The 22,662-nt window shown below is 67.1% G+C and overlaps 3 protein-coding genes across 8 annotated transcripts; 2 read left to right on the plus strand and 1 right to left on the minus strand.

Moving 5' to 3' along the window:
• The first annotated feature begins 28 nt into the window (after positions 1–28).
• C4H19orf25 (chromosome 4 C19orf25 homolog) lies at positions 29–2,242 on the plus strand. 4 transcript variants are annotated; one of them, XM_040591725.1, is made up of 3 exons: positions 29–80; positions 706–923; positions 1,000–2,242. In XM_040591725.1, exons 2-3 carry the CDS (start codon positions 731–733, stop codon positions 1,179–1,181), a joined length of 375 nt encoding a protein of 124 aa, XP_040447659.1. In that variant the 5' UTR covers positions 29–80; positions 706–730; the 3' UTR covers positions 1,182–2,242. The 4 variants fall into 4 exon arrangements, with proteins under 4 accessions (XP_040447659.1, XP_040447658.1, XP_040447662.1 ...); XM_040591724.1 differs by having other exon boundaries at positions 54–137; XM_040591728.1 differs by having other exon boundaries at positions 54–137; positions 706–878.
• A 58-nt stretch (positions 2,243–2,300) lies between these two features.
• LOC121087081 (granzyme M-like) lies at positions 2,301–5,157 on the plus strand. Its single transcript, XM_040591721.1, has 6 exons — positions 2,301–2,598; positions 2,778–2,937; positions 3,061–3,205; positions 3,506–3,760; positions 3,974–4,190; positions 5,055–5,157. The coding sequence occupies exons 1-6, from the start codon at positions 2,301–2,303 to the stop codon at positions 5,060–5,062; spliced, it is 1,083 nt and encodes a 360-aa protein (XP_040447655.1). The 3' UTR covers positions 5,063–5,157.
• Positions 5,158–5,351: 194 nt separating this feature from the next.
• APC2 (APC regulator of WNT signaling pathway 2) lies at positions 5,352–20,773 on the minus strand. 3 transcript variants are annotated; one of them, XM_040591719.1, is made up of 15 exons: positions 20,677–20,773; positions 15,769–15,927; positions 15,593–15,683; positions 15,303–15,471; positions 15,118–15,226; positions 14,894–15,007; positions 14,154–14,210; positions 13,105–13,185; positions 12,628–13,012; positions 12,320–12,415; positions 12,031–12,170; positions 11,868–11,945; positions 11,672–11,788; positions 11,374–11,588; positions 5,352–11,288 (listed from the first exon to the last, which is right to left on the minus strand). In XM_040591719.1, the coding sequence occupies exons 2-15, from the start codon at positions 15,907–15,909 to the stop codon at positions 5,834–5,836; spliced, it is 7,248 nt and encodes a 2,415-aa protein (XP_040447653.1). In that variant the 5' UTR covers positions 15,910–15,927; positions 20,677–20,773; the 3' UTR covers positions 5,352–5,833. The 3 variants fall into 3 exon arrangements, with proteins under 3 accessions (XP_040447653.1, XP_040447652.1, XP_040447654.1); XM_040591718.1 differs by having other exon boundaries at positions 14,133–14,210; XM_040591720.1 differs by lacking the exon at positions 14,894–15,007 and having other exon boundaries at positions 14,133–14,210.
• Positions 20,774–22,662: the final 1,889 nt, after the last annotated feature.

Here is a 22,662-nt window from a genome sequence, read left to right on the forward strand (position 1 = left end):
GAGGGCGGGGCCGTGGGGGCGGGGTGGGCGTGACGTGGGGCGTGACGTAGGGGGGCGTGGCGGAAGCGCGGCGCGGGCCGGTGGGCGAGGGGACGTGGCGGGGGAGCGTCGCAGGGGGGGCATCTGCCCATCCTGGGGTGGGTCCTGTCTGTCCGGGGGGCGTCTGCCTGTCCTGGGGGGTGCAAGGGGGGGTGTCCGTCTGTCTGTCTGTCCGGGGGGGTGGGGGCAAGGGAGGGGGCGGCTCTGTCTGTCCATGCCGGGGCGGGGGGCTCCTGTCTGTCCTGGGGTGGACAAGGGGGGGGCCTCTGTCTCTCTGTCTTGGGGTGGGCGGGGGGGGGTGTGTGTGATCTGCCCCTCCATACTGGAGGTGTGTCTGTCTGCCTGTCTTGGGGCAGGCAAGTGGGGGCCTCTGTCTGGGGGAGGCTGGGGGGCTGTCTGTCCTGGGATGGGCAGTGGGGGGAGTGTCTGTCTGTCCTGGCGGGTGGGGAGGGGGTCTGTCCACCCTGCAGCAGGTGGCGGGAGGTCGATCGGGACAGGCAAGGGGCAGCAGGGGATCTGCTTGCATGTTGGGGGGGTGGGCGGGGGCAGGGGGGTCTGTGTGTCTGTCCGAAGGGCAGCATGAGGGAGGGGGGGTGTGTCGGTCAGTCTGTCTCTCTGTTGGTTGGGGTGGGGGCAGCGCAGGCCACTTATCCCCTGCCCCCCCAGCCCCCATGCATGAGGCCACCCCGTGATGAGCTCCAAGGCCAAGCGGGTGCTGCCCACCCGCCCTGAGCCCCCCAGCGTGGAGCAGATCCTGGCTGACGTGCAGGGCACCCACCCAGGCGACCCCATCTTCCTCCTCCCCACGGAGCCCTGCCGGGACCACGGCCCCTCCCCAGGTGAGCAGAGAGAGCAGGGTGGGCTGGGGTCTCCACCACCCCCAGGTGAGCTGAGAGGGCAGGGTGGGTGGGGGGCTCCCCCAGCCCCAGGTTGAGCCCCCCCTGCCCTGCCCCCCGCCAGGCTCCCCCAGCCCCGCTGTGGATGAGAGGGAGCAGCTCTACTGGCAGAGCCGTTCCTACGTGGAGATGAACCAGCGGCTGCAGGAATCCCAGGAGCGGCTGCGGGAGCAGTGCGAGGAGCTGCGGCAGGCGGGAATGGCCTTGGAGCGCGGCATTTCGGAAATGAAGCAGAAAGCTTTCTGAGCCCGGTGGCCTTAGTGCTCGAGATCCCTCTACACAGGTGCCGGAGTTTCCTCGGGACTCCGGCAGTTGGGGTTTTGCCTGCCTGAATTGGGGGTAGAGCCATTAGGGTTTGGTTTACGGGAGGATCTGGCGTTGCCGCGCCTTGCCGGCACCTCGCTGGCGTGTCGGAGGGGCTGTGCCGCCTTGGCAGCCTGACCTTTCCCTGGGGAGCGGTGTGATCTGCTGCCCATGGCCGGGGTAGGGCTGGCTGGCACGGCAGCACGTTCCTGGTGCAGGAGGAAAGGCTCGGCTGCCGCCCTTGGTCCCTGCTGCCTGTGAACTTGATCCCCCGTGGGTGGCATGTCCTTTGCACCCTCGCGCCACAGCTTCACCTATGACTTTTCCATCTGGTACTGCCCTGAGGATGACCACATCGCCTCCCGCATCTCGGAACGCTTGAAGAAAGAGGGTTTTCGGGGCTACACAGAGCACCAGGACCAAGTAGCCGGGACATCCGTCATCCTGACTGCTATCAAGGTCATCGAGGCCAGCCGAGTGGCCATCCTTCTCCTCTCCGCCAAGTCACTGGGCGACCCGTGGTGCCAGCGTGTTTCCCAGTGGAATCTGTATCACATCATCCACTGCCATGGCACCAAGGTGATCCCTGTCTACCTGGGCGTGAAGAAAGACCAGGTGCCCCGCTTCCTGCAGCACCTCCTGGAGCTGGAGTACCAGACCGAGTTCTTCTTTGACAGGCTCGTGCACAGCCTGCGAACGTCCCACTCAGCCACCAGCCGGGCCAGGCCAGCCCCAGTCCCCAAAGCAAAGAGCTGAGGGACCCAGGGTGGCTGGGGGACAGTTTTGCAGCCCCTCTGGGGTCCGCAGCCCAGTTTTACAGCCTGTTCAGGGGCCAGTGTCCCATATTGCAGCCTCCTTGGGGTCTGGGGGTGGTTTTGCAGCCTCCTTGGGGTCTGGGGGGTGGTTTTGCAGCCTCTTTAGGGTCCCGGGGGCCGATGGCCCTGCAGTGATGGTGGCAGGAGCAGAGTTGTCCTGTAGTGCTAATAAAGGTGGTGGCAATGGGTCACCCCAGTGCTGGGGATTGTCACAAATCTCACTAAAACCCTTCTGGGAGAACTGAAGATGCGCCCTGCTGTCTGCACGCCCCCACGGGGGCTGAAATCGAAGCCAGACCCCGGGGAGCACTGGCGTTGCTGCAGGTGGTTTCGCACCCCTGCAGCCGTCACCCTGTGGGTGCCTCTTCCCCTTCCTGCCCCCCTTGGGGGTGGTCCGTGCTCCCCTTTCACACGTGATGTGGGGCCTCCTCTGCTGCCGGTGTGGAGTGCAGCAGCATCGTATCACTTCGGCAGAGGGATGGGGGTGAGGGGCAGCCCTGGGGGGCTGCTGCTGCTGCTGGTGGTCCTCTCTTCGGCTGGGCTAGGTGAGCACCAGGGCGGTGGGTTGGGGGTGACTGGCAGGGTCTTGGTATTGCTGGCTGACAAGGGATGGGGCTGCTGGGGGGGGCTGGGACGTGCGGGGGACCCCCAGCCCTTTCCCTCTTGATGGAGCAGCCGATGGGTGGCAGCTGGACACCGGGACAGGCTGTCCTTTCCCCTGCAGCGCAGGGCTGGCTGCAGCCATCGGTTATTGGGGGACACGAAGCCAAACCCCACTCCAGGCCCTACATCGTGTCCATCCAGTTCGGGGGGGTTCATGCCTGCGGGGGTGCGCTGCTGCACAAGCGGTGGGTGCTGACGGCCGCCCACTGCTTCCCTCAGCCGTGAGTCTGGAGTGGCCGCATCCTGCCTGGTGCGGCGGGGTGTCTGGGTGGGGTACACACGGCCAGCACTGGGCTGTGGCTGGCACTGGGCTCCCACCGACACTGGCTCTCACCGTGGGGCAGGATGAGGGCCAGCGGCACGGTGGTGGTGGGGCTGCACAGGCTGCAGGAGCTGGGGGTGGACACGCAGACCTTCCCCATCCGGATGGCCTGTCCCCACCCTGGCTATGACCGACAGACAATGGAGAACGACCTTCTCCTTCTCCAGGTGGGGCTTGCACCGGCCGCAGGGCAGGGTTTGCCATGGGGCTGGAGCAGCGAGACCCTTGGCAATGCCACGAGGGCAGCCGGTGAGGGGGGCAGGTGGGGTCTGTGCCATGCCGGTGCTGAGTGACATTTCCTCTTGTCACCTCCAAGCGCTTTCGCAGCTTGGTGACATCCCCCAGCTCCTGCAGGTGCTGTGCTGGCTTGGTGTCCCCCCTCAGCCACCCCCCCATGGCAGCAGGGTGCTACCTGCCAGCCCCAGCCGTGGCAGGGGGTCTAATGCTGCCCACCACCCTGTCTGCAGCTGGAGGGGAAGGTGGCACTGAGCAGGACACGGCGGGTCATCGGGCTGTTGGGCCAGGAGCCGGTGGTGGGGGCAGCCTGCAGCTTGGCAGGCTGGGGGCGCCGGGGGCGCCGGGGGCTCTCGCCCACGCTGCAGGAGCTGGAGGTCACGGTGCTGGACGCGCAGATGTGCAACAACAGCCGCTTCTGGGACGGCGGCATCGGCCCCACCATGATCTGTTTCCAGGGGCACCGTCGGGGCTCAGCACCCTCCAAGGTGAGGAGGAGCTGGGTGGGGGGCAAAGGGCTTTGCAAGGGGGGCAACCGGCTGCAAAGCTCTGCCCACCCTGAGCCACCGTTCCTGGGTGTGGGGGACCCCAGGGAGGATGCTCACCCCGAGCAGAGAGGCAAGATGCCCCACCAAGCATCGGGGTGGGGGTGGTCCCCGGCCCCTCGCTGGGGTCCACACCCCACTGTCACCCCCACCCAGGGTGACTCTGGTGGCCCCTTGGTGTGCGGGAAGCGGGCGGCGGTGGCCGGCGTGTTGTCCTTCACCAGCCAGGACCTCACCGACCCTTTCAAGCCACCGGTTGCCACCTCGGCCGTGAAGCACAAGAAATGGATCCGGAAAACGCTGCGGGGGGGCTGCGGCTCCCCCCAGGCCCCAGCGCGTGGGACAGACAGACCACCCCTTCCTATTTACACAGGTTGGCTTTTAATTCTTAATACTGTCCAGAGTCCCAGTCAAATAACATCCTTGGTACACACATACAGCAATGGGGGAGGGGGGCACGGCAAAACCCGCAGGATTGTCCGCGCAGGAGGGGGCACACATGGAGTGGTGGCGGTGGCGGGCGGGAGTGGGGGGCACTGCTGGCTCTCCTGGTCATGCACATGGTCATGGCACGCAGGAGTGGGGACACGTGCTGCCCCCAGGGACTTTGTCCCCATGACCCTGGTACACGTCCCTGGGGACGTCGTGTGTGTCCCCACAGCCCTAGTGTCTTCCTGGCCTCCGTGCGTACTCCCATGGCCCTGGTGCAACCCCCCAGAGCCCCTCGCTACGCTCCCCCAGCCCCCTGGGTGTGCCCCTGTGTCCCCTGCGCATGTCTCCATAGCCCCACGTCTGTCCCTGCAGCCCCACCATGGCACTGGGATGTGGGGGGGCCCACAGGTCACCCCATTGCAAGCTGTAGGGTGGGAGATACCCAAGGGGTCAGGGAGCACCTGGACCAGGGGGTCCCTCTGCAGCCTGCCCCATCCCTGGGGCTGAGACCCTTCCTGCACACCCCATCCCGGCCCCAGGGCCGGCTGGCAGCAGGAGCGGGGGTGTCCCCCGTGCTTTGGGGCCGGGAGCCCCCGTGCTCGTGGGCGCAGTCCAGTCCTGGGTGGACTCGTGTCCACGGCCTGTGGGGACACGCCGGGATCCTGGCTGCGAGCCGGGATGGGGCTCTTCCACCCCAGGGGTGGGAGGCTGAGGGGGCTGCAGATGGGAGTGAGGGGCCCCAGACCCTTCCCTGAGGGTTGGGCACCCTGGTGCCGGCTCAGCACCCCGTCCCCTCCCAACACAGCGCCCTAGCCTGGTGACACGACCCTGTGAGCAGCCCCCTGACCCGAGCCCGCTGGGACTCCTGCCGCCTGGCTCCTCCCGATGCCACCTTGAACCTCTGCAAGCACTATGGCTGCAGGTTGCCCATTAGCAATCAGCTGCGCACCTTAATTAGGCACCTCCAGCAGCACAGCTGGGGAGTCCTGACCCCTGTCTCCCCATGGCCACGTGCTCTCCCCCCCACAAAGCCTCTCCCTGCGTGGATCCAGCCGTGCGTTCCCTTCCCCCCCCCCCCCCCCCCCCCCCCCCCCCCCCCCCCCCCGTTAATAAATGAGCTGTGATTGCTGGCAGAGCCGGGTGTTGGTGCTGCAACGAGCTGAAGCATGCGGCGGAGACCTGGCGTCGGGGCGCAGCATCTTCCCGGTGTGCAGGATTAGGCCCTGGTTCAGCCTCTGCCCAAGGCAGATGAGCAGGATGGGGGGACATGGGAACACGGCCCCCACCTGGGCTTGTCCCGGGATGTCCATCAACAGGAGGAGGTGGCTACCGAGACCCCAGGTTGGGGCATCAGCCCTGGCCCCAGTGCCCAGCGTGTCCCCCCAGCTCTGCCCAGTCCTCTGCACTGGGAACTGCAATGCTCCGGCACAGCAAGACCCCAGCTGGGGCAGGCAGCGGGTTGGGGTGACTCGCCAGTCCCCCGCTGTCCCACATCGCTGTCCCCCCCCAGCACAGTCCTGGCTAGCTCCCGCGGGGCAAGGGGTGTCACGGGACCCTTGCCAGCGTTTACTCTGCGGCAGCTGCTCAAGCTTGGATTTTCTCCACCGCCTTGTCGGCCACCACTGTCACTGCCATGGGGCTGGGGACGTAGTTGAAGGGGGTGACGCGGGCAGCTCTGCTCGGGGAGCCATGTCGGCTGGCGGGGAAGGTCCCAGCGGGCGCCTCGTGGCCGAAGGAGATGGGCAAGGCGGCCTTGGTGGGGGCCAGAGCTTCACCATCGCAGGTGGCACGGCTGTGTGGGGGCCCCTCGCGTGTCTCCAGTGTGGGAGAAGTGCTGGAGTTGGTCTTGGTGGTAGAGAAGTCCTCGGTCTGCACCACGGCATCGCTGGTCTTCCTGGGGCTGGGGGTGCTGGGGTTCTCCTCCTCACTGGCACCTGCCAGCGGCAGGGCGGAGGAGGGCAGCGTGCTCTTAAGGATGTGGGGGATGTCTTCATCCCGAATCCTCCGCCAAGTGCCCTTCATCACCACCACCGGTGGCTTTGCCGGCTGCCCGCCAGCTACTGCCTCAGTCTGCCGACGCTGTGCCGACGCCTCGGAGTGGGCAGAGAGGACGGAGGAAGGGCTGCCCGTCCTCCGTGCCACGCTGATGTTGGGCGAGGATGAGTACCTCTTGAAGGGCTCGGGCATGGGGATGCTGGTCTTCACCGGCAGCCGGGATGGGCTCTCGGAGCTGGTCCTCCGCGGTGGCTTGACCCCAGTGGGGACTTTGCTGCCAGGCTGGGCTCTGGGGACGAGGGGCCGCGGGCTAGGGGACCCCGGCTTGGCCGCCTTCAGCTCCTCACAGCGGGAGGAGCAGAGGAAGACGGCTGGGAGGACAGCACGGCTGCGCTGCGGGGAGGCACGGCGAGGCAGCGAGGCGTCCGGCTGCGCCATGGAGAGCTCGGTGCGGTGCCGCAGCAGCAGGCTGGAGGATTCTTTGATGAAGGTGAGCTGGCGCAAGAAGCCGGAGCGGTCCGAGTCGCTCCCGCTGGAACGGGTAGATGACATCCGCACCAGGTTGAGCCGGCTGCCCCCTGGACCTCCCGGCCCCCCACCCCGTGCCTTGCCACCATCTGCCTGCTCCTCCAGCACTGGCATGGCCCCCCGGCCCGGCAGCACCTTCCTGCTGGGCTTCTGCATGAAGGGGATGCGGACGGGTGACTTCTGTGTCTTGGACTGCTTGGGGGCTGGGGACTTGGGGGCCGGCACTTTGGCTGGGGCTCCCTGTGGGGACGACGAGCCGCCCCCCTTGCCTGCGGCTGGGGGACCCTGCTTGGTGAGCTGGGAGGGTGACGGCAGCTTCTTAGGAGCGTGCTGGGAGGGGGTGGAGGTGCGGGAGGAGCCTGAGGAGGGGGGTCTCTTGCCGATGCGGGCGGGCGGCGTGGTGCTCCTCTTGGGCAGTGCCAAGTCACTGGTTTCGGGGGGCTTGCCCAGCCGGTGCAGGCTCCGCGAGCGCTGCTGGCTCAGAGAGAGGTTCTTGGCTGGTGGTGCCTCGGGCTTCGCCATGGGGCTTTTCTTCGGGGTGGCCCGCGGGCTGGGGGTGTCCTTGGCCAGGCTGGGCATGTAGATGACGGTCCTGCCACGGAAGACCACAGGCAGGTTGGGGACTGGCTTGGTGGGTGCTGGGCTGCGCTCTACCCTGGTGCCACCGCGGCCGGTGGGACGGGCACCCGGCGCGTCCTTCTTCTCTGGGCGGCTCTTGCTGTGCTCCCTCCTCGCCGCATCCCGGCTGGCCGCGCTGCCGGCCCGTTTCTTCTCCTGCCTGCCCAGGGAGAGCTGCAGGGTGGACCCGACCGAGAGCCCTGACATGAAGGAGAGGATGGAGTCGGACTCGGAGGAAGGCTCCCGCGAGAGGGAGGCAGCAGCCTGGTGCAGCCAGGTGACGATGGAGTTGGCACCCTCCTGGATGGCTTGCCACTCCACACTGTCCAGGTCCGAGCCCTGGTCAGAGCCGACGTCCTCAGCAGGGCGATGCCTCCCCTCCCCCTTCCGCTCCCTCCCGCCAGTGCCCAGCGGCTTCTGCTTGCGCTCCACCATCCTCCGGCGAGCTGAGGGCCGCCGGCGCTTGGGCATGGCAGAGCCAATGCACTTCTGCAGCAGGTCATCCTCCGAATTGAGGCTGGGGGAGCTGGGGGAGCCCCCCTGGGCCTGCCCGGCTGCTGTGGCTGACCACAGCCGGGGGGCTTTGACACAGGGCTGGCCCCGCTCCTCTCCGTCAGAGAGGTTGGCATCACTCAGGGAGCTCATGGAGGAGCTGAGAGAGTAGCATGGTGGTGTCTCGTCAGCGATGAGGTTGTTCTGTGGCTTCACCTTGGCCGGCTGGGGACCGGGCTCAGGCTCCCTCCGGGGAATGGAGCTGCCCCAGCGCTCCTGCCTGGGCGCCCGGCCAGGCTGGGACACCTCCCTGCCCACCTCAGGCAGCTCGTCCGAGTCCTGCTCGTAGAAGCAGTACACAGCTTCCTCCGTTGGCGTGGTGTGGCACAGCGACTGGAAGGCCACCCCATCCTCCTGGGGAGCATCCTTCCTCCCGGGGGGACCACTGCTCCTCCCCACCTCCAGCTCCAGGCTGGCTCCGCTCTTCGGCAGGTTCTGGCCCCACTTGCCCTCCCCACCTTGCCCACGGCTCGATCCGGCTTTTCCCTTGCAGGCTGAGCTCAGCCGGGCGGGTGCGGAGCTGCCGGAGGCGGCTCTCCTGGCCGTGACGGTGCTGGTGCTGCCCACCTCGCGGTGCCCCTCGGGCAGGACCCCCGCCGGGTGCCCTGTCCCCAGGCTGCGGGGGCGCTCAGCCTCCTCGGCAGCCGGGTAGCGCAGGGTCTCATCGCTCAGTGAGGCGGCGCTGGAGAAGTTGACGGGGGTCCCGTCGGCTGAGTCGGTAAAGGAGTCATCGTCCTTGAAGAGGTCGCGGGCGGTGGCGCGCAGGTGCTTGGGGACGCTGGGGTGCGTGTGGGCTGGCACCAGCATGTAGACAGGGACGTGCACCGGCTTCTTCGTCTGGGGGTGCAGGACCTGGCCAGAGAGCAGGGAGGTTTTCACCTTGCGGAAGCGGGAGGGCATGGCGGAGCTGATGCACTCCTTCAGGATCTCGATGTCGTCATCAGATGGGGGCTCGGGGCGCTCGGCTCGCCTCCGGCCCCCCTCCAGGTACCGCTCCTCCCGCCGCTCCTCCCGCTTCTCATGAGCCACAAAATTCAGGTTGTTCTTCTCCGGGAAGGTGGGCATCAGCTTGAGCTCCACGTCCTTCTGCACATAGTGCTCGTGGAGGGGCAGGGCGCTCAAGCTGGAGGCACAGGAGAAGTTCTCGTTGGGTTTCTCCACTGTGAAATAGACCATGGAGTCCAGGTCCTGGGGCAGCTGGAAGCGTTCCTTGAAGTCGGTGATCTCCATGAACTTCTTGACGTTATTCTCCCACTGGATGTTGAACTGGCTGGTCTCCTTCTCCGGTTGGCAGCCCAGCTCGAACAGGGGCGTTTTGCTGCGGCTGGGCGGCATTGTCTGCCCAGGGCTGTCAGGCAGCTCGCTGGGACTGATGGTACCGCTGATCATCTCACTGCAAGGGTCGCTCTGGATGGAGCTGGCGATGGAGGGGCTCTCAAAGCTGCCCAGGGAGCTGACGGAGCTGCAGCGGCTCATCACCAGTGGCGTCTCCTGGATGTAGTTCTCCGAGGAGCTGGAGGGCGTGAGGTCCTCCTGGCGCGATGGTGATGACTCGCGCAGGAAGATCTTGTCGCGCTTCGGGAAGGGGATGGTGATGGGCTGGGAAATCCCCACCAGTGTGACCGGATCTGCATCCCCTGCCTTCTCCTTCTCCTGCCTCCCATCCTCACCTTCCACATCGCCTTCCTCCATCTCCAGGATCTCCAGGGAGGAGTCACTGTCCAGGTCGTTCTCACTGTGGCTCTGCCCATCCAGCACGTTGTCTGCCGAGGAGAGGGAGGAGAGGGAGCTGCACCGGGAGAAGCAGATTGGGGTGTCCTCCACTGAGTACTTCTGCACCGACTCCTGCTCCACTGTGGCTGGCGGGTGGGCAGGCAGTTTCTCTGGGATCTTGCTCAATGTCTCAGCCGTCTGCAGCAGCGCCGGAGGGAGCCAGGCTTGCTTTCTGCCCAGGAGGGAGGGGTGGTGGCCGGCGCTGGCAGCCGCGCCACTCTTGGCCAGGGTCTCGAGCAGGGGGACGTGCTGGTAGGACGGGGAGAGTTTGATGGTGTGGACCTGGGGGTCAGGGGAGAGCTTGCTGCCCGCCTCCTTCTTCCACTCGGGCTCCTTCTCCAGTGCCCTGGGGCTGGGGAATGTCACCGTCTTCTTGGCCCGTTCGGGCAGGTCTCGCTGCTCCAGCTTGTCCGGCTCAGCCGGGTCTCTGCCCTTGAGCGTGGGGGGTTCGACCCGCTCTGGTTTGCCACCCAGGATGCTCTTGAGGTCGAGCCGGCTCGGCCGCTTCTGGTACCGCTGCAGCTCGTCCCGATAGTCGAGGAAGGCGGCCCTGGTGCAGGGCTTCATGTGCTCCTTGGTGCAGTAGCCGTCGCTGGTGCTGCCGCTGTTGAGGCTGTCATTGGACAGGCTGGTGTAGGCGGTCTTCAGCCGCAGCAGCGTGTGTGCCCGGCTCAGGCTCTCCCGCTTGGCAAAGCCACTGGTGTCCGAGAGGCGGCACGGCGAGCAGGACTGGGCGCGTGCCTCGTGCACCTCCTCGGGGCCGTACTGCCAGTCCAGGCAGTGGTCCTCCGAGCTGAGGCTGAAGCTGTCATCTGAGGACGTGTGCATGGTAGAGATGTCCTCCACCAGCTTGTCGATCTTGGCCACCGTGCTGGAGATCTTGTTGGCCAACTTCTCAGCAGCCAGCGAGACGTCATCCTCTGGCAGTGCCGGCTTCTTGGGCTCGGCCGGCTTGCCGCTGCCGTCCTTCTCTGGCTCCGGGCATCGCCTCTGCGCCAGCACCCGGGGCAGCGCCTGCCCCTGGAGGAAGGAGGAGTTGAGGAACATGGAGAGGACAGAGGCACTGGCCGTCTCCACGCCGGTGGAGATGTTGGGCACCTCATCATCATCGAAGCAGCCAGAGTCAGAGGCGTAGTCCTTCACCAGGCTCTCCATGTGCCGCGTCGGCTTCTTCACGCTCTGGCTTTTCAGGCTCTGCTTCTCCATGGTGTCGAAGGTCTCGGCCAAGTGCTTGGCATCCAGCTCAGCCTCCAGCGCCTTCTGCTTGCGCATGTAGAGCGAGGGCATGCAGGAACCTGGCGAGACGACGGCCGTGTCCTTGTACTTGGGGGGCCGGTTGGTGAGGAGGTTGCGGAGCGCAGCCGCACTGCCCATGGCGATCATCTTGTGCTTGGAGTGGATGAGGTTGCGCAGCATGCTGACCGCCCCCAGGTCCCAGAGCAGCTCCTGGTCATGGGGGCTGCGGGCAGACAGGTTCCAGAGGGTGCCACAGGCATTGCTGACGATGGTGAGGCTGTGCGAGCGCAGGTGCTGCAGCAGCGTCTGCAGGCAGTTGTGGTCCCGGAGTACCTGCCTGCAGGATGGGGGGGATACCTGGCCATCAGGACGGTCCCTGACCCTCCTCCACGCCACCGTCCCCACCCCACGGCAACCCTCACCTGTAGTCCTCCCGCGTGGCGATGAGGCTGGAGACATTCCTGAGGATGCCACCGCCGCTCTCGATGATGGCCAGCGAGTTGCTCTGGCACTTGTAGGTGAGGGTGCTCACCAGGAAGCCCAGGGCTCCCTCCACCCCGCAGATGGCAGCTTTGTTCTCTGTGCTGTGCGCGGACAGGTTCCACAGCGCGCTCAGGACGCTCTTCAACGTGGACTCCTGTCCCGGGGACACACACATACGCACCCATCACCCCCCGTCCGGCTGCCCTGGCACCTGCTGCCACCCGCTCCAGTGCTCACCTTGCCAGCGTGCAGCGCGCACCGTGTCAGCCCAGTCACGCTGCCCACCTCACGCAGCACCTTCTTGCTGTTGATGTCAGCTCTCCAGGAGAGGTTCCTCAGGATGCTGGAGACCACCTGGGAGGGCAGAGCGGGGTGGGTGTGTGTGGGGACCATCCCCTTTCCCGGGGGAGCCCCCCACACTGCCAGCACCAACCTGGTGCAGCTCCTCACTGTCGGAGCCCAGCTGAGCCACGATGGCCTTCATGCAGCCCCGGCGGGAGCACAGCGTTGCCTGTGGGGAGGATGAGGATGGTGAGGGTGATGCCGTGACCCCTGCTTGGTGCTGCTACACCCCCCTCTCCACCGTCCCCCCCAACCTTGTTGACCACATCGCCGAAGGTGAGGTTGGTGAGAGCCATCCCCGCGTAGCGCCGCAGTGCCAAATTGAGGGGGTCGTTTGTCATCTTGTGCATCTCGTAGTCCACCTGCAGCAGCTCGGCCACTGCCTGCAGCCCACCTGTGGGGCAGGATGGGGGGTCACTTTGGAAAGGGATACCCCCCCACCCCTGCCACACCCTCCCCAGCACTGCTGCTGCAGCACCAGGAGGAGGGTGGGCAGGGATGGCTGCGGTGCCAAAGGGATGGAGCCCCCAGCCCGGTGCTCACCCAGCTCGTTCATGGCCCGCCGGTACTCCTCATCGAAGGAGAGCTTCATGATGGCACAGGTGGCCTGGCAGATCTGGGGCTCGATGGGCACTGGCACTGTGGGGAGAAAGGGGGGTCAGCCCCAGGGTCCAGCACCAAAAGTCTCCCCTATTGCCCCCCACCTCTAGCACATGTGGATGCTCATGGCCGCGTGCACTGCCATAGAACCATGTAGGTTGGAAAAGGGTCAGAAAAGACCTTTGAGATCAGGTCCAACGGCAGCCACACACGGGTGTACGCACAGGCTGGCACCCCACTTGCCCCCGTACCCGCGCTGCCCTCAGGGTCTTTTTCTCCATCCCTGCTCTGCATCTGCAGCCAGTCCCAGCAGGTCTCCGAGTAGGAGCGGATCTGCTCCAGCACGTGCAGCACCCGCATCTCCTTCTTGGCCTGGCCCTCGTCAGGCTGGGAGAAGACGATGTTGTGGAGGGCGGCGTTGGCACGCATGCGGGCGTCCTTGGCGCCAGTGGGGCTCTCGGGGGGGCCCGGCTCGCCGTCTGAGTCGTGCAGGATCTGGATGAGCAGGGGCAGGCAGCCTGACTTGCGCATGGCCAAGCAGCTCTCCTGCGAGCTGGACATGGCCAGCAGCGTGCGGGACATGTCGTCTTTGTCACGTGTGGCCAGCATGGACAGGAGCCAGAAGACCACCTCCACCTGCAGGAGGGGGACTCGGGGTTACACACAGCCACCCCCACCCCCCCAAACCCCTGCCACCCCAGCCAGGCTCTGGCACGGCTGCCCCTCACCTTGCTGCTGCCCCCCTCCTCGGGGTGGGTTGGGGGGTCCAGGCTGCCATCCCCCTCCATGCCCAGTGCCTTCCCGCAGAGCTGCAGAGGAGGGGGCAGATGAGGGGCGGGTTGCAATGCATCCACCCCCATCCCAGTGCCCAGCCCCCTCCCAGCGTTTCAGGAACCCACTGGTGCCACTCAGTTTGGCAGCCATTGCAATTGTTGCTTTCATCAATGCCAGGGCTGTATTTTAAGCTGGGATCGGGGCTGATTGGCACCGAGGGGTGGGGGTGGGGGTGGTGCTGCCACAGCAGTAGGCTCAGGAAAGGAAGAGTGTGGGTGAGGCGAGTGGGGCAGGCAGCATGGAGTGTGCTACAGCTGAGCCCACGGAGCTGTTTGCATGGGTTGGCATCGGAGGGGATGTGGGGAGGCTGGGGTGATGAGGGAGCTGGGGGTGATGGAGGGCTGGAGGTGATGGAGGAGCCGTGGGTGATGGAGGGGCTGTGGGTGATGGAGGGCTGAGGGTGATTGAGGAGCCATGGGTGATGGAGAGCTGGTATTGATGAAGGGGCTATGAGTGATGGAGGGCTGTGGGTGATGGAGAGGCTGGTGATGATGGAGGGCTGGGGGTGATGGAGGGGCCGTGGGTGATGGAGGGGCTGTGGGTGATGGAGGGGCTGAGGATGATGGAGTAGCTGGGGACAATGGAGCAGCCATGGGATTATGGAGGGCCCAGAGATGCTGGCAGTGCCGTGGCAATAGTGGGGTGGCTGCCCCGGCAGCTCTGGCAGATGCTGCGGAGCCACCATCGCCCGCCTGCCCGCCCGCCCGCTGCGCTCCATGGCCTACTTCTCGTCTCCATGGCAACTGCCCATTTCACGGTGCCCGAGCCACACAAAGCCCTGGCTGTGCCGCCGGCGGGAGATGGGGACAGCGCGGGGACCATGCGGGGGGCTGGCCTGGCCCCGCCACCCTCCCCAGGCTCCAGCGCTCCGCGGGGGCTGGGGGCAGGGCCCGGTGGTGGCCCCTGGCCCCATCCCTGCTACCTGCGGCTCCGGCTGCTGCACCTTGTCCTGCGCCTCCATCAGCTCTTTGTCGATCTGCTCCAGCCGGGATGCCCGGATCTGGGGGGGGCAAAGCAGATGTCCATGAGGGCTGGGGGCTGGGACACCCCCCTCCGCCTCCCCAGGACCCTCAGCACCCCCAGAGCCAGGCATGAGGGTGCACGGGGCTGGGGCAGCCGGAGGCAATGCGCCAGGGTGCGTGGGGCTGGGGGTGGGTGCGTAAGCGTTGCATGGAGCTGGGTGCAAGGAGCTGGTGCAAGGCTGTGAGCGTGCAAGGAGCTGGGTGTGAGGGTGCAAGGAGCTGTGTGTGATGGACACGAGTTGGTGCAAGTGTACAAGGAGCTGGTGCAAGGCTGCAAGGAGCTGCATGGGATGGACACAAGAAGCTGGTGCAAGGCTGCAAGGAGCTGGTGCAAGGGTGTGAGGGTGCAAGGAGCTGGTGCAAGCGTGCGAGGGTGCAAGGAGCTGCATGTGATGGACAGACACAAGGAGCTGGGTGTGAGAGTGCGAAGAGCTGGCTGTGAGCGTGCACAGCCCTCTGTGCACGGTTGCACAGCCCTTGGTGCAAGGTTGCATGGTGCTGAGCACGAGGGTGCATGGGACTGGGTGCACAGAGCTGGGTGTGAGGCTGCATGGAGCTGGGTGCAAGGGCGCGTGGGGTTGAGCCGGTTGGGATGGGGCAGCGGGAGTCCCCCCGGGGTGCACGACGGGAGGAGGGGGAGGGATGGCTCCCCCACCCTGACCTGCGCCCGCTGCACCATCTCATCTGCCGTGCCGAAGCGCTCCTCCATCAGCGAGCGGATGTGCTGGGCCTCGAACTGCAGCTGCTGCCGGATCAGATCCATCTGCATGGAGAACTGAGGGGGGCGGGGGGGGGGGGGGGGGGGGGGGGGCAGCATGAGGCGGGCAGGGTCCTGCCTGCACCCCGAGGCCTGGGCAGGGGGGTGCCGGGCTGCCCCCCACTCACCGTCTCCACGTGCGGCAGCTCATCCAGGCGCGTGGCCAGGCTCTGCAGCTGCGCGTAGTACCACACCTTCTCCTTCTCCTCCTTCTCAATCTCCCCCAGCAGAAAGCACCTGGGGAGGCGGGGGGAGCCCCGTCAGCACAGCCCCCGACCCCCCCGGCCCCATGCATCCCCCCCACAGCCATCACCTCTCCCGGTCAAGCTCCTCCAGCATCCGGAGGGTGGCTCTGCCCAGGTCCCCAGTGCCATCCCGGTGGGACACGGGTGGCAGCAGGCTGTCCTTGTCACTGCGCCCAGCGCAGGCCACCTCCGCCGGGAATTTGAGGTTGTAGAGGCTGGTGATGTCCATCTGCAGGGCTGGGGATGGGGACAGCGGCATGAGAGTGGGCTTAGTGGGGACCCCTCCTCCTCCCCACCCTGCTTGGGCACCCACCTTAGTGGGGACCCCCCCTCCTCCCCACCCTGCCCGGGCACCCACCTTTCAGCTGGTCCAGGACCTCCGTTTGCCCCGAGGACACCATGACCCGTGCCTCCTGCTCCAGCTTGCCCTGGAGGTGCTTTAGGACCTCCTAAAACAGGGATGGAGCCGTCAGGAAAGGTGTGGGGTCAGTGTGCCCCCTGCCCCCCCCCCGCCCTCCCGGGGCTTGTTCTCACCTTCATGTCTGAGGTCTCATTCTCCAGCTTGGAAAGGTGGTTGGAGTTGTCCTCCAGCTCCCGCCGGAGGTGGCTGTTCTCCTTCTTCAGTGCCTCCACCTGCCGCACCAGCTGGTCGTACGAGGCGATGGAGCCAGACATCTTCACCTCCTCCAGCGCCTGGGTGGGGGTACAGGTGGGCAGCACCCCAAGGTGCCCCACAGCACTCTCGCGAGCCCCCCTCAGCACCCCACAATGCAGCCCAGGGGACCCCCACCACCCGCACACCCCCGCACACCCAGGGAGGAGGCAGGCTGCCCTGGCAAGAGCTGGTGCCCCCCCAGAGCCTCCCAGGAGGCACAAGGAGGCACAAGGAGGGTGCCCGGCCCCATCGCCCCACAGGCAGGCAGCCCCGGCCCCCCCAGCCCCCTGCCAGCCCCTGCCTGATTTCCATCCTCTGCAGCAGCTCAGCCCTCCGCTCCCTTCCCCCTTTGTCTCTCTTTTGTCTTCTCCTTCTCAGAACCATCTCCCGCTTCGCTCCCCCCCACCAGCAAGGCCAGCCCCGTCCCCCCCCGCAGCACCCCCAGCCCCACTCTGCCCTCCACACACCCCCAGCCCCCCTGTCCCCCCCCCAGCCAGCCCCAGCTCCCCAAACCTCCTCCTTGCCGCAGTGCCCATGGCCACCCCTCGCACCTGCCGGGGGGGCACATGCGGCACCAGCACACATGGGCAATGGGGGGGCGGACAGGGACCCCTCCTCACCACCCCCGTGGGCCAGGCTGGTGGGTGAGAGCACAACGGCCCCACGTCGCCTTCGTCAGTGCCACGTGTGTGCACAAGTGTGCGTGCAAGGGGTGTGCACACACGGGGGGGGGTGCACAGTGGAGAGGGGAGGGGGTCTCCTTCTCCCCTTACCCCACTGCAGCCCCCTGCTCACCCTTCCCCACATCGCCCGCGGTGCTGGGGCAGGATGGGACCCATGCCCCCCCGCTGCAGCAGGGTCAGGGACAGCGGCTGCCCGGGGCAGTGGCAGGATCGATCCCTGGCGCTGTCAGTGTCCCTGCCCCCCCAAAGCCTCCCTGCGGCAACTCCCCAACACCCTGGGACACCTTTGAGGGGGCTCCATCCCCCCCCAGCCCCAAGGCAGCGGTGGGATCCAGCCCCCTCCCCAAGGCCCCACCAATGTCCTTCCCACCCCAGGAGCCATCCTGGCTCCCACCCTAAACCGCTCCCTTGTCCCTGCACCCCACATCGGCTTGGGGACCCCCCCAGTTTGGGTGCTGCTGTGGGGTGTGCCTCCCCCTCCCCATGCTGGGGCCAGCCACGCTTCTGGAGGGAGACAAAGACCTCATGAATTCGCTTCTCACCGCTGCCAAGGCAGCAAATAACCCCCCCAGGAGAGAAATAATACTCAGGAGGGGTGGGCATGGGGCTGGGGTGCAAGGGGTGGGAGGTGGTGGAAGGGCTGGGGGGGTTGGGATGGGGGCTGCCGGATCAGGATGCAGGCTGCGGATCTGGGATGCAGGGTGGACAATGAGGGATGCAGGAGGGAGGATGTGGGAGGATGGGTGAGGGATGCAGGGGGATGGATGCGGGATGAGGATGACAGATGCGGGATGCAGGAGGAGGGATGCAGGATGCAGGAGGAGAGATGTGGGATGAGGAATGAGCAATGTGGGATGCAGGAGGAGGTATGAGGGATGTAGGATGAGAGATGCAGGATGCAGGAGGATGGATGTGGGATGAGGGATGCAGGAGGACGGATGCTAGATAAGGGATGCAGGATGTGGGCTGAGCACAGCATCCCATTGCTACGGTGACAGCAGATGGGGCAGCGCAGGCGGGTCCATGGCCCTTCCCCAGCACCCACCAAACATGGGGGGGCTCAACACTGCGGGACACCGCGGGGGGAGAACAAAAGTCGGGGTCTCCTGCAGCTACAGGGGAACACATTCCCAACCCACCCCCCCGCACCCCAAACCCCTCAGCGCCGACTGAACTGTTCAGAGCCAGGGCTCCAACCTGGCTCCACTGGGGCTGGGTGCTGCTTGAGCCCCCTCCCCCGGAGCTGCCCATGGGGTGCCCCCGCCCTGCACGATGCCAGGGTGCTCTGGCCAGCTCCCCCCCGGTGCTGTGTCATCCTGCAGCAGGTCAGGACAGGCTGGGACATTCGGCTACAGACACCCCAGGCAGGACATGGCACCAACCCCATTGCACGGCATGGGGAAACTGAGGCACAAAGCTGTTCCCCCTCCCCCCGGGACCCCCCTCTCCACGGTGACTGCTTTGGTTTGCAGGGAGTGGGATGCTGCTGAGCCAAACAGCAGCTGGAAGAGCCTGGGGGCTGCTGCAGCCCCTTGGTGGGATACTGGCCAGTCTCTGGGACCCCCCCAGCTCCGGGGGGGCTGCTGGTGCAGCCACAAAGCTGGGGCACCCCACAACACCAGCCTTGCCCCGGCTCCTGCCACTCTCCTGCCCTGCCTGGGGAAGCATGGGGGGGAGGGGCTGGGGGTTGACAGGGTGGGGGTCTGAGCTGTGGACCCCCAGCTCCCCGGGCAGGGACAGCCAAGCACAGCAGCGCTGGGGCTCTGCAGCCTGCAGGGAGGGGCTGGCCTGGCGGCACCTGCATTTGCAAAGCGTCTAGACACAACGGGAAAGGGGGGGCCCAGGGCTGCGGGAATCAGGGAGGGGGGGCCAGGGCTGCAGCTATGCTCCTGCATGCTCTGGCACTGTGATGGTCACTGTCCCATGGGACCCGGTGGCCCTCCGTGGGCTGCTGGAGACTGGGCGGTGTGGGCATCTCAGAGGGGGCTGGGACTGCTGTGTGCACGCCCCGGGGGGGTGCAATGGCTCAGGGCCCTGGGGACCTGGCACCCCAACACCCAACAGCTGCCCCTCCCTGCTCAGGGCACCCCAGAACTGGCTGAGGCCACTGGTGGGGCCTGGATCCAGCCAGCCAGGTCCTGGCAGGGCAGGTGATGCTGCAGCAGGTAGAGAAGCAGCATCTGCGCTGTCCACCGCACCCACTGCCCATCGCACCCACTGCTCACTGCACCCACTGCCCACCATGCTGCCCACTGCACCCACTGCCCACCACACCCACTGCCCACCGCACCCACTGCTCACCATGCTGCCCGCCGCACCCACTGCTCACTGCACCCACCACACCACTCACCACGCTGCCCACCGCTCACCAAGCTGCCCACCGCACCACGCTGCCCATGGCACACACCGCTCACCGCACTGCCCTGCCCTCCCCTGCACTGGCCAACCTGCTGCATCAGCCTTCCGCACCACGCTGCACCGCACCGCACCGCACCGCACCGCACGGTGCCGCCTTGGCCGGAGCCCCCTGGGCCTGGCGGAGCAAGACAGGGCTGGTGGAGCACTGCACCCCGTGTGCCCCACACTCCCTGCACCCCTCGGCTCCCTGCCACCTGACCGAGGACAGGGATGGGGACAGGGATGGGGTGGTCCACGGTCCCAGCACTGCAGCAGCCGCCCAGCGCAGCCGCCTGTGACAGAAGCCACATCTGAGCCCCCCCGACCGGCTGCGGCTCCCAGAGCCCCTCAGGGACGTTAAACAAACAGCGTGTTGTCACCAGCTCCCGCTGATCGACCCGCCAGCACGTGGTGGCCTTGGGGACCCCTGAGCACAGCAAACCCACCCCAGGGAGCACCAGGCTGGCCCCGCAAACACGACCCTCTTCCACCCCACCCCCCCGACTCCCAGGCAGCACCGGCACATGCCAAGGTCATACATGGGGGCACAAGTAGGGTCGTCCGTGGGGGCACACACAGGGATGCTGGCACATGGGGTCTGCTCCCCCCTCCACGTGCAGCAGCCGACCCCCCGCAGTACCGACGGCCCCCCCAACGCCCCCGTGCAGCAGCTGCTCCCCCACACGCGTGCACACACGCACGTATGCTGCACGCACACGCGTGCACATGCACGTCACTGCCTTTGGACAAATGTGGAGCCCAGGCAGGGTCCGGGGGGGGGGGGCAGTGGGGTGACCCACACCCCAGCAGATATACCCCCATGCAGGGACCCCTGGGGCCAACCCCCCCCCCCAAGCTTCCCCATGCCATGAGAGCTGGCACTGGGGTTGGGGGGCAGGAATGTCACTACTGGTGCCTGGCACCCTGCACCCAGGGGGGGCTGGGGACACCCCTGCCCAGGGCCCCCACACTGGGACCCATGGGAACCCCTACCCCGCAGTGGGCTTGAGGTTTAAAGGCCGAGATTGTTGAGGGGCGGGTTGGGGGGGGGCAGGGTGGGGGGTGGGTTTGGGGCTGTGGGTTGGGGACTCAGCCCCAGCCTCTTGGACCAGCCCTGCACCGAGGAGGGGGTTGTGCAGGGGGGCGACCATCGGGCCGGGGCGGGGGCCATGCTGCCACCCCAACGGGGGACCCCCAGCCGCGGGGACAGCTGCCCCCCCCGCCCTGTCCCCAAGATGGGGGGTGGGGTGGGGATGGGATGAGGATGGAAGGTCTGTGCTGCCCCCCCCCCCTAGCCCGGCGGATCCCCGGCATTGTCCGGCCTTTGTCCCGGCGGGACATGGGAGCTAAATGCTGCGCCCCCCCCGGACACCCCCGACCCCCGGGATGGAGCAGCGCCCGCCGCATGACGGCAGGTTCCGCGCAGTCAGGGCCGGGGGCATCCTCCCCCGCGGGGGGAACACGCACAGGCAGATCGGGGCGCCCCCAACCGCATCCAACCCCCCCCCCCCCCGCAGTCCAGCAGCGCACCCAGAGCCCCCCCAACCCGCGAGGGACCCCCGCACCCCTCCGCTCAGACACCCCCCACCCGGCGCGGTCCCCCCCATCCCAGGCGGCTGCAGCGGCCGGAGCCGCTGGGACCCTCGGGGGGCTCGGGGGGGCAGGGGGGAGCCCGAGGGAGCCCGCAGGGGACAGGTGCGGCCGTACCTCATCCCCGGCAGCGGCGGCGGCGCAGCGGAGCTGGGCGAGGCGCGGCCCCGAGCAGCCGCATCCCGCCCCCGCCCCCCCCCCGGCTCCCGGCCGGGATTTTCCAGCGGCGCCGCCGCCGTCAGAGGGCGGGAGCCCCCGCGCTGGTACCGGGGGAGATGAAGCCCCTGTGCCCCCCCGGGCCGGTACGAGGGGAGATGGAGCCCCCGAGCCCCCCCGGGCCGATACCGGGGCTGGGGGAGATGGAGCCTCCCGGGCCGGTACTGGTGCTGGGGGAGATGGAGCCCCCGTGCCCCGCCTGGGCCGGTACCAGGGGAGATGGAGCCCCCCCAGGCTGGTACCGGAGATGGGGGAGATGGACGCCCCTGGGCCGGTACTGGGGCTGGGGGAGATGAAGCCCCTATGCCCCCCCTGAGCCGGTACGAGGGGAGATGGAGCCCCCGAGCCCCCCCGGGCCGATACCGGGGCTGGGGGAGATGGAGCCTCCCGGGCCGGTACTGGTGCTGGGGGAGATGGAGCCCCCGTGCCCCGCCTGGGCCGGTACCAGGGGAGATGGAGCCCCCCCAGGCTGGTACCGGAGATGGGGGAGATGGACGCCCCTGGGCCGGTACTGGGGCTGGGGGAGATGAAGCCCCTATGCCCCCCTGAGCCGGTACTGGGGCTGGGGGAGATGGAACCCCCGTGCTCCCCCCCGGGCTGGGACCGGGGGAGATGCAGCCCCCATGCCCCCCCCCGAGCCAGTACTGGGGCTGGGGGAGATGGAGCCCTTACGCCCCCCCCCCCCCCCCCCCCCCCCCCCCCCCGTGCTGGTAGCAGGGCTGGGGGAGATGAAGGCCCCACAGCTCTCCAGCCCCACCTCCCCCCTTTTTCAGTCCCCCCAAAGCACCAGGGGCTGCAGGTCTGCCCTGTACCCCTATCCTGGGGCCAAACCTTCCCCCCCCCCCCCCCGCGCTGTGACCTTTGCCACATACACTCCAAGGCCACTGTCACCCACCTCCTGGCGAAGGTGTCCCGGCCTTCCCAGCAGCTCCCCAGGGACACGGGACAGGGCTGAGGTGGGCATCCGTCTTCGACCTGACGGAGGGACCCCAGCCTCGTCCCCCCCCCCCCCCGACCAGCGGGAACTGCCCGAGGATGGTCAAGGTGACATTGCTTGAACAAAAGGGATGCAGAGCCTGGTGACATGAGCCCTTCCCTAAAGGACAAATGGCCCCAGCATCAGTGGGAAGGGCTGGCGCCAGTCCCCAAGACCCCACAGGGATGAGCCGAAGTCACCCGCCAACTGCAGGGACAGAGATGAGCCAAAGCCAGCCGCTGAGCCCCTGGCACAGCCCCCGCTGTCCCAGGGCAGATGCAGCCAGTGCCCAGTGCCAGTGCCAAGCACAGCGGTTCCTCATGCCAAGGCCTCGCAGGACAAAGGCACGGCTGTTCAGTCCCGGTAAAACCAGGATGAGGCCACTGGCACATTTGTCACTGCCTCTGGCCGCGCGCCTGTGTCACTGCCCACCTGAAGGTTAGCAGGTTTTCCCAGCACAGCTCATGCCAGTGCCCATCACTGTGGCACTGGGGACATGCTGGGCAGGGTGAGCACTGCTGTCACGCTGAGGCCACTGGGGAGGGAAAGCAGAGCCAAGTGTGCCAGGAACAGCAGGGACAGTGACGGCTGTGTGCCACATGGCCATACCAACGCTCCTCACCGGGCCAGGGGCTGGGGACATGGCTATACCTCACACCGCTGTCCCTGTCCCCCTGGCGCTCACCACAGCTCCCCGCAGTGTTTCCTCCGGCTTGGCCCAGGGGCAGCTGCTGGGACAGACTGGATCATCCAGCCGGGATCAACTGGCCAGGGTCCACCACTTTGTCCTTAAGAGCAGCTTCTCCCCAGGAGCCATGGAAAAACTTTCCTCCCTCATGCCAAGCAACCCCCCACTGCTCTGACCCACCAGACACCAAACATTTAAAACTAGAATCCCACCATTTCAGATG

This window comes from Falco naumanni, chromosome 4 (assembly GCF_017639655.2).
Source record: "Falco naumanni isolate bFalNau1 chromosome 4, bFalNau1.pat, whole genome shotgun sequence".
NCBI lineage: Eukaryota > Metazoa > Chordata > Aves > Falconiformes > Falconidae > Falco > Falco naumanni.

Bases quoted from the DNA above. Each gene is read 5' to 3' on its own strand.
- C4H19orf25 (XM_040591725.1), top strand. From the start codon at position 731: ATGAGCTCCAAGGCCAAGCGGGTGCTGCCCACCCGCCCTGAGCCCCCC. The intron at 924-999 runs GTGAGCTGAGAG...GCCCCCCGCCAG, and splicing joins GGGGTCTCCACCACCCCCAG to GCTCCCCCAGCCCCGCTGTG.
- LOC121087081 (XM_040591721.1), top strand. From the start codon at position 2,301: ATGCGCCCTGCTGTCTGCACGCCCCCACGGGGGCTGAAATCGAAGCCA. The intron at 2,599-2,777 runs GTGAGCACCAGG...TTTCCCCTGCAG, and splicing joins CCTCTCTTCGGCTGGGCTAG to CGCAGGGCTGGCTGCAGCCA. The intron at 2,938-3,060 runs GTGAGTCTGGAG...ACCGTGGGGCAG, and splicing joins GCCCACTGCTTCCCTCAGCC to GATGAGGGCCAGCGGCACGG.
- APC2 (XM_040591718.1), bottom strand. From the start codon at position 15,909: ATGTCTGGCTCCATCGCCTCGTACGACCAGCTGGTGCGGCAGGTGGAG. The intron at 15,227-15,302 runs GTGATGGCTGTG...CCGCCTCCCCAG, and splicing joins GAGGAGCTTGACCGGGAGAG to GTGCTTTCTGCTGGGGGAGA. The intron at 14,211-14,893 runs GTCAGGGTGGGG...TGCCCCCCCCAG, and splicing joins AGATGGTGCAGCGGGCGCAG to ATCCGGGCATCCCGGCTGGA.